Here is a 16714-nt window from a genome sequence, read left to right on the forward strand (position 1 = left end):
CTTAAGCTGCATCTAAAAAACAGGATGTTTTTCTACCTCTAGAATCCAGCTCTAATTTTTGGGGGGGAAACATACCTTCCTTTTATAATCTCTTCATGGCTGGTTCCAAATTTCCCTGAATTGTTTATTGATGAATAAAAATGAACATTTGCAGTTAAAAAAACCTAAGATTAATTTTGCAGTGCTTTCAACTGGTTTATCCCTACAGCAATGATACAACAAAAGAGTTCATGCTCTTTCTGATACTTGAGTGCCAGAGTCTTTAAAAATTACTAGATATTGTTGGTGATGCATGTTATGCTCAAGTTTTCAGTATGTTGCCAGTCAGTATTGATAATATATGATGAAGTGGCTTTTGGAGAATTTATTAGCTTTTCACTTAAAGAAAAAGTATCTTGACCATAAAAATATACCACATAAAAGAAGAATATTAAAAGCCTGTAAAATTTTACTGCAGTTTTTAAAATTGCTTTGTTTTCCAACTGCACTGTGAAATGACAATAAAATAGTCACCAGTCTTGGCCATATTCTATTCCAAACATATCCCTCATAATTATTTCAGGGAGTAAGTTTCTTGTTAGAAGTGCATCTTCTGTTGTTATTTCAAGAGTGATAGTGATGGAAAGTTGGCATTTTGGTTTTATCTTTTTTTCTCATGGTCACAGATGAACGCTATGCAAGTTCTGGCTTACTGGTATAGGAATCTGTTTACAGAAAGTTCAGTTTTGTCTGTTGCCTGTAAATTATGCTCGCCTCACAGGTAGACTGAAGATGACCTGCTGTCATATTACGCATCAAGATGTGAGAGTCCTTGTGATTATCTTGGACCATAAAATGAGCTAAGCTACAAAATATCTTTTGCAGCAGCCTTATGAATTGACTAATGCAATACCAGGTGTTCTTTTGGTCTTCTTTGACCAAATGAGTAAACTTTTTTTTTCTTAGGGCGCAGTGTTTTTCATGATATGTTTGTGGTTTTTTTGTAGCCTTTACTAGATTAGGAAGCTATTTTTATGGTTAAGTCCATGGGAAATTTAATTTAATGATCACTGTGGTAATTTGCAGTTCCACATTACCTGCTTGGATTTCTTGATTCTAAGTGTACGCTTTATGTTATCACAGAGCCATGTTCTTTAAATTGTCGAGTACAATAAAAGATTTCTCATCACGGTTAATTCATAGATAGAGACAACTAAGGAAGCAAACTGGCTGAGGATTATCTTCTCTTTTAGCAGTGAAAAGTCATAGATTTCAAACAAGGAGAGCTCTGTATGTCGTAATAGAAAGTCGCTACTGTGATCACCCGTGCTGGCACATGCTTGGAACAGGCTCATGCACCAGGTCAGACCTGATCTGTGCAAACAGACAGTGCCTGCTCCCTGATGCTTATGCAGGACAGGCTGGCTTTCCCTGCAGGCATTTCAGTTCTATGCAGTTGGGGATGAAGAGGCATTTCCATCTGACTTTGTGTGAGAGCACTAGCATCTGGGGACCATTCATGAAGAAATTCCAGCATTTCAACAAATATGTGACTTGTTTTCCATTATTGCCTGTAGCAATCTCTTATCAACTATATTCTCGCTGTTGCAATTTTTTGCTTATCAACAGGAGAAAAAGTTTAAAAAAAAATAAATCTTGAACAATATTATTGACAGTGCATTCGATCTGTTGCAAAGAATTAACATAGGCAATAGAAAAAAGGAATTATTTGGACGATGGTTCATATTTTCAGTCCAAGCTCCATGTCAAACATTGTTAAATTTCAGAATTTTCCTTTAGCAGCAGTAGGTTTTATACCTGACTTTCCAGCTCCTCTCTCAGAAAGATGCATTTAATTATTTAATTCTTTTTTTAATTGTTTCAACTTTACTAGAGTACTTAACATAAGTAAAGGTGTTTTCTGTGTTAGACTGTTGTAGTATTTCCCTGTGTCTTTTAAATGGAATTCAGTTTAGTGAATATTATTTTGATTTACGGTTTTTCTGGAACCTGTTAGCTTTATGTAACAAGTCTGTCTGAAGAATAAAGTGAGTCTTAGTGCAAAGAAGCTCTTTAAAGTTTAAGAGTTTTCAGGTCTCTGCTTTATTATGGGAATACATACAAACAGGGAAACAGAGCTCTATGTAGCCGTGACATAAGAAGCTGCAGAAACATTGTGTTTTCCTCTTATTGTACTAGAACGTGGTTCAGCTAAAAATGAACTGTTGTGTTACAATCAAAATTATGATAGCTGTTTTATTATGGGAAATAATAGGTAACTTGTCTCTATAAATCTTGACTATACATTACAAGTTGATACATATCTGAGAATAAATTCTGAAGTCTCTGCCCCATTTGTCTCTGCCATTTTTTGTTTGGTCAAGCTTTCTTCTTGTATTTGGGCTTTCCCCCCCCCCAAATCACTGCATAGCAAAATTGTTTAAGACCCAAAGAAAAATTAGGTATTTATAAGTTTCCATCTTTTCCCTTTCATTGTATTCCAAAAGAAATTGGATCACTGTGAAATTGATATTGATGCATTTTATAGAGACCGTCTATGTTTTTGTTGCACTATGTAAAAACTGGCTTAGATTTGATGCTCTAGCTAGCTGGATGTGAATAGGTCATATCAGGGTATTTGCACTTCCTTTTGGAGGATTTCTTCTGCTCCTGAAGCTTTGAGTGATTTGATTGAGAGCAAGCCAATGATTATGCTCAGCCCAAGGCAATGAAAGACAGAAGTTAGTGGTCATTGTGAAGTAAAGGGATGGAAAAAGTTGAACTAGCTTAAGACTTTGAGAAAAATTACCTGAAAATCTCTGAAAACAACTGGGGGATAAAATGAAAGCGTAAAGGAATCAAGCCAGGTTGGCAAAAAAATAATTTTCCTTCATCCATGTCACAAATGGAGCGATGTACTTCACTCATAAGAGTGAAACTCCAATATATGTTATTGATATAAAACTGTGAGTTGACAAAATTCAGTGTTTAATGTGATGGTGATTTAACAAGATTTAATGGCAAAGTGCACATGACTAACAGCATAGAGGGCAGAGAAAGATAAATCTGTCAGGGAGACTTTGCTGTTGTGTCATCAGGTTCAGAAAGGACTCCCTGTCTTTCTAAACTCCTCTCAGAGAGGAATCAATCCTGGTCCAGCTAGATCCTCTCCTGGTTCTAGACTTGGTTGGTGCTTATGTTCAAAGGATTGTATGTGCACAATCACTCCTCTGTGGCACTTAGATAAGATGTCAGAGTTTAGCATACTGTTAATCACTTTCTGAGAATGTGCTGCTGCAAGGAGTCTTTCAATTCCTCAAGGAGTAATCTTGAGAGGTCTCTTCTCAGGGAGAGAAAGGACCAGTCCTGGCAGGGAGATAGTTGCATGAGTTTTCAGTTTGGCATTATTTTTTGCATCAATTCTCAGATTATCACATTTCCTACAAAGTTTGAAAGGAATTTCTGTCCTGGGGCTTTTTATATAGTTGGTTTTAAGTTTGATGGAGTAGACTGGTGAACCTCAGGCTTATCAGACAGAGTAACTTGTTTGGGAGCCCTTTCAAGTGCAGTGGTTCACATTCTCTTAAAGTCTATTTAGATTTTTTCTTATACATAAATAACAGCACAGTGGCAATATATCTATCTTCAGAAGTGCATTGATTTGCCTGCAGTGTTTAGCAATTTTTTCTCACTTTTGACAGTTTTTTTTTCAAAGATAGCTTGCAAGTTGCTGAGGAAAAAAAACAAATACAAAGCATGGATCCAAAAGAAACTTAAAAATATGTAGACAATGTCATTTTCAATTCACATTTGAACACTGACAAGTAGTGATTTCCTCAAATCAAAGCATTTGCCAGTGTCATGAGTATTCAGGACTTTCTTTTTCCTTAGTCCCTATATTAGCATACTAAAATTGTGAAAGATGTAGGCCTTGTTGCATGATGGTGAAAGTCACCAGTCTCCATCTTCTCAAAAAAACCGTCTGTTGAAACACAAATGACTCGTACTGTTGAACATGTATTTCACTTTCTGCCTTGAAATTTCTTGAAATAATTCCACAGCCTTGCACGTGTTTTTTTTTTTTAATGAGCTTCAACTCTGAAGTAAATTCTGTTTTGAAAACTCTATTATAAAATGCACCTCTGATTCAAAGATACATTTACAGCAATTATAACCAATTGCTAACCATAATAAAGTGGTACTATGTAAGGATGGTAATATAATTTTTTTAACCAGTGATAGGCTGACCTTCTCAATCATTTGTGCTACCTATTGCACAAGCCAGGTATATCTTTGGATTGTGTGATAGACAGAAAGTTAGAGGAATTATTGTTCAAAGTGACATGATATATATGATGCCACAAAGAACATGACATACATGATTTGATAAGATAGAAAAGGCACAGCAGCTGTTTGGTCCAGAATGAAAAAAAAATATTAGTTTGGCTTCCTTCCATTAAGCAAGTGTCACAGAATTTAATTTTGTAGGAAACATGAAATGAAAACTTAGAAATATTCAGTAATTATTTCACATGATATGAAAAATAACACTCTTGATATTCAATTACCATCATACTTGTTTAAAAGAAACAGTAAGGTTCATATTGGATCTACTTAGGTGGGGTTTTTTTAGGCTAAGAGCAACAAAATTGACCTGTATAAAGTATGCTTGTGTGGAAAAACAGCCTAACTAGCAGTGTGACTAGAAGTCAAATGAAAAATCACTGTGGAAAAAGTGGCTTCGGGGCTTGGTATCTTGTGTTTCCTGAAGCACAAAGTGTACTTGACCTACCATGCTGGATTCAAGAAGGCTACATAATGGAAAGCTTTAAGAACATCAGCCAGAAAAACTGGGATTTATCGTAACTGAACAAGTGGTTGTAGAAAACCAAATTAAATGTCCTATTTGACTCTTACTGATGGGTTTTATTTCAGAAAACAACATGCACATTCATTTTAGCCATGGTTTCTGCCTGGAATATGGGGCTTACACATAAAGCTATATGGTAGGAATTGAAAGTTCCAGTGGGGTGCTCACGAGGAATGGTCTTTGATAGCAAAAGAGGATGGACATTGTGGTAATACAAAAATGGTAGGGACTTGTGTGGAGTTAAGTGTTGATGGAAGAACTACATCCAAAAGATGGACTGGAAATGATTGGAAACAAGACACAACATTTTGTAGGAGTTGTTTCACTTCCATCAAGCTGCTAAATTTGCAATGACTTTGTACATCTGAACAAATCAAGAAGCAGACCTCGTAAAGTTCTTTGTATGTGACTGAATATTTCTAAGGCTTTTTTCATTCTTTTGTGAGAAACTGCAAAGTGCTAAGGATTGTGATGATGAGAGGGCCACTTTCCAAATTTTGCACTAAATAGTTTTATTCTCATTACTGCTAATTGAGTAGGGGACATGTTCTTGGTCTCTGCTACTATATTTCCAAAAGTTTTGCCTGTTGCATTGCATTATTCATCTGGTGCTGCATTACAAAGCATTGATTCAGTATATTTTCAGACTTGATACTGCATTATAAAGCTATTTTCCAGCACAAAATACTTAGTACAAAGCCAGCAAAGAGAGCTTTATTTAATGGGTTGTACAAAGCATTTAATTGGTTTTGAAAAGCATTTGGCTACTGCATCTGGAATTACTTTCAAATATATATTTCTTGGTCCTCTGTGGTATTTATCTACTTTTAATAAGAAGTGGTTTATTAATTCTTCAGTCTTTTTCCAGAAAGTCAGTCTTTTCCTCTTCAAAGGTTAAAGATTAAAGAAAAAATGCCAGAGGCAAAATCATACAAAAGTTCTTTTGTAGCCCTGAAAAATAAAAGGCTCGATTTAAGCACCACTGAAAAAGTGTCTGAAGTTGATTTTTTTTAATATATATATACAGCTTTATTTGAAATATGTTGATATTTAGCCAGGCAGAACTGAATGCAACAAGAACTCCTGCCTCAGCCTCCTTGGCCTTCCGCAGTAAGACCAGAGCACTGTGGCCCCTGAGCTCACAGACAGTAATTGTACAATGCTGTCGTATTTTCTTCCACTTGGCATGTCAGTGGCTAAATCTCTTTTTCACAGGAAAAGCCTGTGTAGTTCTGCAGTGACATCATCACAAGTGAAGCAAAAAATAAAGTGTATCGATTTGCTGGTCCAGTAAATAATCCACTTTCACATGTTTGAGCCATTATTTTAAAAATAGCATTTCTGTAGTTAGGACTTTGCAAGCACATTTAATCTTCCTTGCTACCAGGCAGATGCAGCCCAGCCCTGACCCAAGTGCAGCCAAAGGATCCAGCTTTGAGGAGGTTTTATTTCCTGAGGCTCAGTGCTGCGTGTACTGGAGGACACAGCTTGTTCTCTGCAGCTGGCTTGATTGCAGCTAGCTGAGAGCTGCAGCTCAGGCTTGCAGGTGCCAGCACACAGTGGTATCAATTTCCTCAAGTGAAAGAGTTTTCAAATTGCAGAGCATGATATTGTTTGCCACCATTTGAAAATAGGCTTTTGTGGGAGGCCACAACAATGCTTCCCTCAATGAGTCACATTTACCAGCGCCCCACTTGCATCCTTTTATGCTGATTTGTTTCATAGGTTTTCTAAGATGATGAGGCAGGTAGCCTTTGCAACATCAAGATAAAATACTTTTGAAGGCAGTCGGTTACTGTCTTACAATTAGGACATCTTTTCTAGTAACGCCTCAGTACACTGTGATCACATACGCAGTTCCCTGTGCTGTATTGCACACCTGTTCTGTTTGCAAGTTCTTAAAATATCTTTACAATACTATTGATTGTAGTACATGCTGTACAAACACTAAGGCAATTTTTCTTTTCACTTATTTTCCATGATGTCTAAAGATATGAGGAGTTCATAAAACTTTTTAATCTTATTTTAGTCTTCAGCTTAAATTTCTGCATTCTCTCTTATGTTCCAAGATGGAGACAGTCTTATTTTTTAACTTTTTTTTTTTTAACATCCCAATGTTTTCCAATTGTGCATACTTACGAAAAATATTTCTACATATTTTAGCGTGCTTCTTGGTGCACCTAGAGCTGTTTTGTTTCAGTCTCCTGCAAAATGCAGATGAATTGATAAAAACAAGTGCTGTAGCAGTAAGTGTGAAGTGAAGCAAAAAATAACTTTTTAACCACATGCTGGCAGGGAGAAATAGTACACCGCCAATGTGTTAGCCTTGACCAGTGCTAAGTGTAAATTCATCCTTTCCTGTTTTTCAAAGAAAACCTTGTATTTCTTGGGATAATCTCTATTTATAGAGGATGCAGTTGTTATTTGCTACAGACCATACACAGTTAAAATACCCTAATTCAATTTATTCTCTTTTCTTGTCTAAATTGGTCTTCATGATGCCCATTATTGTGGGTGATTTGTGGTACTCTATTTTTCATCAGTAAAGAACCAGGTGTAGACTTTGTTCTACAGTTTGGCTTATCAATCTTTTTAAGAAAATAAGGGTGCCAATTCTGTGTTTGTAAGAGGGGCCAGACAGGCAATATGCTTGTTAACAAGTCCCAGAAAAATCTGGTTTTGCATGGTTTGGAGGCAGAGTAACTATCCAGACAGCCCAAACGTTTAGTTAAAAGAACTCATTAAATAAAACAGAAAAGAATTTATTAGTGGCTACTGGACAAGTATGAGCTACTACTCCAGGTTTGTAATAGAAATAATATTTGTGTTGTCGTCTTGGTGACTGAGTGTTAACTTTTCATGTATAGGTACAAGCTGTGCTAAGCAAAGAATGGCACACGTATCAGCTCATGTTCCACTCAGTGTAAATCAGTAGTGAGAGGGACATTGTCCCAGGTTTTCTGCAGTGCCTTGTTTCTTGTAGATCATGAAGATGAAACTGGAACTTCAGTTTTTACCTTTGAGAAACTTTTATACTTTGCATTTCTGAACTGTGTCAGTCAATTTTTGTCTGTACACAGTCATTCTGTTAACACAACATGAAATAGTTCAAAATCTTAATTTACCTATATTATTTGTGATTAAGTCAAATACTAGGTACCTTATGAATTTTTTTTCTCCTCAATTCTAAAGAGAATCCTCTCCACCTTCCCTGTAGTTCTCCTTTTTCCAGTGCTTCTGCCAATACTTTTCTTAATTCATACACAAGTTAGCTAGAAACAGTAGAGAATGCATGCCATTTTAGACAGAAAGTGGAAGTTTGACAGAGTTCAAGTTAGATATTATCAATAATATAATTTTCACAGTCACAATCAGTAATATTTTCATATGTTCTGAATCATTAGCTCCTGTGTACAGTGCTTTCTCTACTAAAAAATGAAGTAAAGCATGAAAGCCAAGTTGCCATAAATCAGTAGATTATTGTTAGCTAGATGTGTAATGTAGGTCACCGTAAACTCCACTTCTCCATTTACCATCTGCAGATTTGAGCATCTCTTTGGCTTGTAAGATTTCTTTTACAGGATCTGTGGAAAATGCAGCAAGCTACCTTGAAATACATTAATTATTTGTAAGTTAATTTTACACTGCTTATCATGACCCTTACTTTAATGCAAAAACATTGTGCTGGTGATGTTTCAAAGCACATAGAGCACAGAGAAGGTCCTGCAGTACATTTGCATATTAACATATGCCAAGCAGTTTTTGTGGGCAGTAAAACCTCAAAGCATCTGACTTCTGGCTGAGAGAGAAGGGAGAGATGAGAGAGTAAGAGCACAGCCACACTGGATCCAAGGAAAATCATGTTTTGTCCAGTGTCATGTCTGCAGGAGTCCATGTTAGCTGATAGCTACAGACAAAAAGTACACGGAGTCATATGTTATGTTCCTCTTCCAGTTTCCAAGTATCTCCAGCTAAAGGGATTTCCTGAACCAGATGTGCATTCTGTGTGGGTTGTAAACTGCAGTGGTTTTGTCTTCCATTGAGTTATTCAGATCCCCACTAAGCTAATTACATTTAGCCTCCAAGGCTAAACAAGGCTGCCAACAAGGTCTACAGGTTTGGTCTACAGGTTTGTTCTGCTGTTTAGAGTCACCACCTCAGTTTTATTTCTGACCAGTCTGGTGCATCTAGCTTCTTTTGGTTCATCTAGCTTTATTTTCTTAAAAGAAAGCATTATTATTGTTGATTCTAATTTGAATTTACTCATAAGCGTGAGGATTTGGGTGGTTGGTAGTAAATACCTGGCATTTTTTACTCATCTACTTACTAGCATTTTGTATTTTCAGCTGTTATGAGGATTAGAAACACATGCATTAAAATTAAGAGATTTGTGAATGTTACATAACCAATTCAGGAAACTTCAAGGCCAATTACTGTAATGACTACAGAGGAAAAATCCATAGTTGTCAATACCACCTCACTGTGATGGAACTCCTCACCTATCAGCAGATGATAAAATGATGGTGGAGGATTTCATGGTGAAGTGAACAGAGCACAGGGTGCCCACATAACCTTTGACTGCTTCAGGAGAAATCAAATTCCACGGGGCTGGAATTTGTGACCTTTGGTATTTCATATCATGATGTGTGTTGAACATCATCATCAGTTGAGAAAGGGGAAAAGCATGCCTCTAGAAGGATGTTCTGTCCTTCTTAAAGTGAATGAACCTCTGGAGATCATTAAGAGAGAAGTTGACATGGGCATATTTTGCTTCTACATTTCTTCTTCAACTAAATAATGAATGTAGTTACTTTAGCAGGTGACTCATTAGTACTGTTTCATTGTCTAGGAGGTGGATTGTGAGTGTAATGACACAGTTGCAATCCCTTATATGGTTTGAAAAGTAGTAATAGCAATTGGTTTTACTCTTTTTAGTAGTGAATTTCTGATTTTTTTGAAACTTAAGAAAAGAAGACTTGTACTCATGATAACTTGATTGAATTCCTAAAAATTAGGTTTGTTGATTTTAATTATACTTGAATGACTAGGAATAGGGGAGGAAAATGCCTATTGCACATGAACAGGCATAGCAGAGATTCTTTAAATATAAATATTTAAGGGAGACAAAATTATTTTCCAGCTAATTATTTCCCATCAGGCTGTCAATGATTAATTTCTTCTTATCATTTGAAGTGAATATTTTCTGAAGAACTAATCTCTGTTTTAGTTTTTTTTTCACTGCTTTATATTTCCTGACTCTGACTGGAGGAAGAAAAACTAAAATAACACAAATTAAACTTTTCCTTTTTTTGCTGTCCAGTGAAACTGGAAATACTTACTAAATGACAAATGGTCTTCTGTGATAATTTTACTGCATTAAGCAGGAAATAAGATGCTGAGACAGACAGATTAGCATTGACCACTTGGGAGCTTAATTATAGTAACAAGCCTTCCATGAGAACTTTGTCAACTCAATGGTGAATAACACAGATGTGGTTTAGCAACTGGAAATTATTTAGATGTTTTGACTTGCAGCAAGTATTAGGTATTGGGGTATTTTTATGTAACTGTTAATTGTCAGAAAATGCTCATGAAATGCTTCTTTAAAATTAAATGACATTTGTGTATATTTGTGGTTCTAGGCAGTCTTAATGTTCTCCAAATTCACCTAATTTTTGGCTCTTGGGAATTAAATATACAGCTTTGCAGCAGCAGAGTCAGTGGTTACTTTTGAAACTGATTTACAGGACAAAGATGGAAGAGATACAGAAAAGATAAATAGCCTTATTTTTGTATACAAATAGTGGGTTTTGCTTCTTAACAGGCCTTGCAGTTATAGGTATCACTTCAAGCTGGATTTTTACCCTATATCTCAAATTTTTTCTGAAACTTGCCATACAGTCAAACTTTTGCAGTTTTTTTCGTGGTGATGATCACTGAACCTTAGGGTATGGGATATCAGAAGAAACATTCTCTCTTTTGATTGATCTCTTCACAGTGCAAGATCACCATTGTATAGCAACTTTTTCTAAATGCACAATTATCAGAGTTCTGCAAATAATCACGTATAGATACTATGGAGAGCAGCAAAAGATTGCATAGAAAATTAATTCTATTCTTTTCCAAATATAAATGGTTTACAGGAATTAAGAGAAAACCAAATACTTCTTTTCCTCTAACATAGATTAAAATTAAATATATCTGAAAGCTTTTCCTCATTCTTTTCCTATGTGGTTTTTCTTCAAAAATTTTCTGTTAAAAATTAATTATTTCTCAATTTAAGTAACCTTTAGAAGTAATTACTTGAATGAGGGAAAATTTTGTAATAAATTCTTGCTTTAGAAATTAATGGAGCTAAAAGAATAACTTAACTAAATAAATAACTAAAAAGTTATTTATTCTTAAAGGTGATAATGTTTTACTTCCTGTCATTAGAACTGATTTTAAAATGAGTGATGAGAGTTTGAAAAATATGCCTGGAGTACAGAAGTCCAGTTGCTAAGAACTCTGAATTTAGTTATGAATCTATTTATGAGGAAGTATGTTTTAAATCTCTTACAAGCTGAGATACGTGAGCCCCAAATGCCACTTTCCACATGTCCTGCACCTTTCATTAAGTTATAATTCAATGTTGGTTTCTTAGAAGTATTTGGATTTATTTGTACTGCTACATACTAATTTTTTTTTAAATACTTTTTTTTTTAAAGCTTTCTTTCACCTTGTTTGCGCTTCAAATGTTGATGTGAAAAATGCACTGACCTTCAGTGGGCCTCTGGAAGATATGTTTGGGTACACAGTCCAACAGTATGAAAATGAGGAAGGGAAATGGTAAGCTCTTTTTATTTTTTTTTTTAACTGAACATTCCAAATTATCAGGTATTCAGTGACTCAGGCGCTGTACTTTTATTTTCAAGTTAGGGTCAGATTCTATCAGACATATTTCTTAAACTTATGCACAGCCCTTAGGAAATCTGGAAAGATTGGGAGAGAAAAACATCCACATATATGCCTCCAATTATCTCCTCAAAGACATAAATGACTTCACAAAATGGGTAGATTCCCTCATTGATGGAACTGAGAAAGTACTATGTTTTGCCTGAGCTCTGTTTTTTCCACTCACCAAATGAAATTTTTACCTTTTCCTTCTGTTAATGTATTTGCAATGAAATTATTTCTGCATTAAGTTTTTTTTTTTCCTTAAGTTTTCTTCCAGGGGTTGTCTAAACTGAATTTTTTAACTCTCTTGGTTGGAGGATTTACCTGTCAAAATATTAATTAGTACAGTACTCCCCCTGCCTTCCCTTTTGGAGGGCTAAGTATGTCTTGCAACTGGTAATATATTTGCACAGGGGACCTGGAGCCTTTATCTTAACTTCACTTTTCCTTCCTGTTGTTCTAAGTAGAGGCTGTATTTTGGCATGCTCACTCATCTCATTGCTTCTTGCTCATTTGATAAACACCTGCCTGTGCTTTTCCCTTGTTAAACCCCAGAGGCTGACGACTGGGCTGGAGGACTGAAATAACAATTGCATGGTAAAAGGTTTGGGGAAGAGATCTCTGTCATTCTCTGCAGCTGGCTTTGGTTTTCCCTGAGCTTTTTTGACAATTCTTGCTAAATGCAGGGAGTCCTGCAGGCGTGCAGGAATGACAGACAGCATGAGGCTGTGTGACAGATGGACCAGGCTGTTCTGTGGTGAGCAATCACCACTGCAAGTGCTAGGTCTGCCAGACTCTGAGAATCTGACCACCCCTGCAACACAGTGCTCAGAGAAATAAAACGACAGAGCCTGCTTCTGAATGTGCCAGTTCTTGACTGCTGCAATTGTAGCATTGTGTTTAAATGCACGTTTGTATGAGGGTCGTGAGAGAATAAGAATAATGACCTTCTGTGAGCTAATTTAGGCCTTGAGGAAATGGAATCCATTCGAGGAGCTGGGATTTTGCAAAGTTAGCTGTATTGTTGTAAGCAGTCCTGAAACCTTTCTAAAGCAAGCAATAATATGATCTGGAAATGGTGGATCTACCAGTAGCCAGACAGTGATATGAAAGGAGTGTGCTAGATCTGGACTCTGAAATTGAACTTCAGAGCTCCTGTAAGTTGTCATGCCTTTAGCATGTCAGTATTTAAAGCAGAAAATGTGTAAGCTGCTACATAAATAAACAAAACAGCCTTGAGAGGAATTTTCTACTGCAACCTGTAGGGCACCGATAGAGCGTTCCAGCAACAAATGGTCTCTGAACCTGACTGCAGCTTTTTCTCAATAACTTGGGGATTCCCTCATGCAAAAAGACAAAATAAGCCTTTAGACCATGTAACACTCTTCATGGGGCTCTTTCTTTCTGAGAAAGGAACAGCACACAGGCATGAACTTGTTGACCATTCATCATCTCCCAGGAGATGTCACGCACACTCAGTTTCTCTGCATTTTGCAATTTTCAAATTTCTTTTAATAACCCTTTTTTTAATTAATAATAGGGAAGAATATCTCTTTTACAGTGCTGATCCACATTATTTAAGACTAAATTCTTCCTCTGATTGCTTGTGAGCCTTTCCTTTGGCATTTGGTCTCTGAGCATGGAAAATAGGTTTTCATCTAAGATCTTGTAAAGATCTAGGACATATTAAATAAAGCATATCTTTCCTTCTGTATTACTTCTAAGACTTGTTTTCTACCCATGTATTTTGCTTTTGTTTTCCTCTGGATTTTTTTAAAGTGTTATTATATTCTGTAATTTGGTATATAGGCACATTTCCTTTTCATGTCCTTATTATTTCTCTTGCATCTGGACTGGTATAATAGATACTTTTCTTTTTCTCCATCTTGTACTGCTAGTATAGAGCTTCCTGCAGCTGTCCTCTCTCTGTAAGTTTTATTTGTTCACTTTTGTGCATTGTTAGAAATAAGACATTTCAGGTAACTTATTTAATTTGCAGGGTACTTATTGGTTCACCACTAGTTGGCCAACCTGAGAAAAGAACAGGCGATGTCTACAAATGCCCTGTAGGAAGACCCAGCCCATCACCCTGCATAAAACTGAACTTACCAGGTATGAAAGGAAAGAAAGCTGTGTCACAGTGTTCCTAGTGAAAATTTGCTTGGGCCTCCAGAGCTAAATGTGAAGAAAGTTGTGTTTGTAGCATTAAAAAAAAATCTATTTTAAGGCTTCTCACTATCATGTGGAAAACATGCTCATACTTTTAGAATGGGTATGTGGTTGTGCTATCAAGACTTTGTGATGACTGACATTAATTGACTGTGATTGGCAGTCCTGGCCATTGAGCTAGGGAGGTCTTGGATCATAATTTCATGGATTATCCTTTCCAAAGCTCTCTGAAGCCAAGAGCCCTCGTAATGCCATCAGTAAGCTTTTGATGAAAATGTAACTAGGCTGATGCATCTTAATATGCCAAAGGTAAATATTAATAATTTCCTTGGTCAAGTCAAGAGATACTCAGTGTAGACTGGAAGGAAATTCCTGTTTAATATGAACTTCACTAAAGATACCTGTTGTGATATTTTTTGCCTCCTTGTGTTCCTTGAAAACCTAAATGTCAGTATTGCAACATAATAGTAACAAATAGAAAAGTATTAAGTCAGTCATAGCAAGACAAGGTAAAAAATGAATTTTTTTTTCCTATTTAACAAAACTCTGTGCGTAGTAGTATCTTGTTTTCATTGTGCTGTTATTTTTACTTTTTTTCCTTTTCTTGCGGTTCAGGAAAACTATTTGAGACAGCAACCCAGACAAATTTTCTGGGATAAAAGCCAGGCTCAGAAATTTTTCTTGATTGTTGCAGTTGAAGAAGGAGGGGGAAGGGCACTAAAATATTTGATGAAACCAGTGTCAGTCTGGGTTTTATTTTAGAAGCTGGAAGCTCCATACTAGGGGATATATAATTTAACATTTTGTTTTTATGTTCCCAAATACTTAACATTTTAATCTATTTATAGCTTTTACTTCAGTTCCTAATGTCGTGGAAGTAAAAGAAAACATGACTCTTGGAACAACCTTAGTGACTAACCCGAAAGGAGGGTTTCTGGTAAGAAAGGACTTTTTGCTAATTTTAAAAGTCTGGTTTTTTCTCGGATATCATAACAAAAACATTTCACCCTTTTTCATTTTTTAAAGGCATGTGGACCACTTTATGCGTATAAATGTGGACGTTTGCATTACACAACTGGAGTTTGTTCTAATGTCAGCTCCACTTTTGAGACTGTTGAGGCCATTGCTCCGTCTGTGCAAGGTATGCATGCTGCAGTAATTTTCCCGTGTGTCCAAAAATAAAGAGTGCCAAACAAGACAAATGTATACACATAGGCATACTGAAAAAAATGAACTGCTTAACTTAGCTACCAGCATTACCAAGTTAAGTAAATGTTTTCATTGTCTGTATATAACCTAAATTCTTCCCACTTTTGGAATTTATCTCAGTATAAACAATCATTACAGTGCTATGTAACATCCAAACACAATTGCTAAAAATAGTTGCTTATGTTTTTAACTTATGGCCAAAAGACTCCTTTTAAATAATGACAGCATACTGAGACCTAATACAAACCCAGTCTAGTAATATGCATACCATCTTAAAGACCTGGTCCTCTGAAAAAATTGTAGAAGAATAGATTGGTATTGACTAAAGTAGGGGTCATTTGTAAATGCCCCAGTTATGTGATCTTCTTCCATTCTTAAATTTCTGCTTACAAGAAAACTCCTTCTTGATAAAGGGAACACAAGCTATGTGAAGTGCAATGCAAAAGCTGAAGAATGATAGTTGTCATCAAACATGTCCCTTCAGCCACACTGCAGAATGATACACATTTGTAACTAATGATAGAAATAGCAGGAGCTGTGAGATAAGTCTAATCCTTGTTAATGTCAAGTCTTATGTGGCAATTTGTATTGCAGAGTGTAAAACCCAGTTGGACATTGTCATAGTGCTTGATGGGTCCAACAGCATTTATCCCTGGGAGAGTGTCACAGACTTTCTGAACAGCCTCCTGAAAAACATGGATATAGGTCCTCAGCAAACACAGGTAACATGGTAGATATTTTATGTTTTTTTTAATTTGAGAAGAAAAAACAATTTACAGGAATTGGTATAATAGTGTCATCTATGGACCTCTTCAATTCCTAGAACTTAGAGCAGCAGGATACTAAACAAAATAGCTAAAACCACAGCTAAGTCAGTACACAGCCATCAAGCAGCAATGTCAGGAAGACTATCCCTCCCCCCACTGCTCAGGCAGTCTGGAGAAACCAACTTTCTAACCTAGAGACAAAAGTTAAGTGCATTAAGTGAGGCTGCTTGAACACTGTCCTTTCCCACTTCCTTCCTCTCCACAGCCCCTTCTTGTCTTCCTTTGTACTTCATTGCACAAAGGTCATTTCTGCTCTTCTGAGGCACACATGCGTGGTTTGGACAGCTTTTGATTGTAAGCTTTTTGGAGCAGCATTCTTAGTATTGCAGAACTCTGGGCATGCAGCTTTTAAACCTTGAGATCCTAATTAACGAGTGGCTGTTTAGCTGCATGTTATTAATGGCAGAAGCTGCATTTATATAATAAGTGGAGAGGGCCAAATTCCCAGCTGCTATAAATCAACGTGGTTCCATCAGAATTAATGGAGCTATGACCAATTACCCCCTGAGGATCTGGCATATGTCCCACATGCTGCTTAACAGATTATGTAAATATCAGTTCTAAAAAGAACTCTGGGAAGGGGAAAACAGTTGAGTCTGGGATACATATTAACACAAAAAGCTTTATTGACAGCAACAGAAAAAACTGTTTCTTCCTCTCCTTTCTCTATTTTCCGCCTCCCAAAATCAAGGGTTTTTCAGGGCCTCCTGTAATAAATTATATT

At 36.4% G+C, this 16714-nt stretch overlaps 1 protein-coding gene across 1 annotated transcript in view; it reads left to right on the forward strand.

Moving 5' to 3' along the window:
- ITGA1 (integrin subunit alpha 1) overlaps positions 1-16714 on the forward strand; it is a 73806-nt gene that overhangs the window by 17203 nt on the left and 39889 nt on the right. The window contains exons 2-6 of the mRNA XM_084225708.1: positions 11557-11677; positions 13785-13897; positions 14803-14891; positions 14981-15095; positions 15758-15885. Of these exons, the coding sequence (XP_084081834.1) occupies positions 11557-11677; positions 13785-13897; positions 14803-14891; positions 14981-15095; positions 15758-15885 (566 nt within the window). The remainder of the gene's footprint in view (positions 1-11556; positions 11678-13784; positions 13898-14802; positions 14892-14980; positions 15096-15757; positions 15886-16714) is intronic.

This window comes from Fringilla coelebs (genome assembly GCF_963513975.1).
Source record: "Fringilla coelebs genome assembly, chromosome: Z".
Classification (NCBI taxonomy): domain Eukaryota; kingdom Metazoa; phylum Chordata; class Aves; order Passeriformes; family Fringillidae; genus Fringilla; species Fringilla coelebs.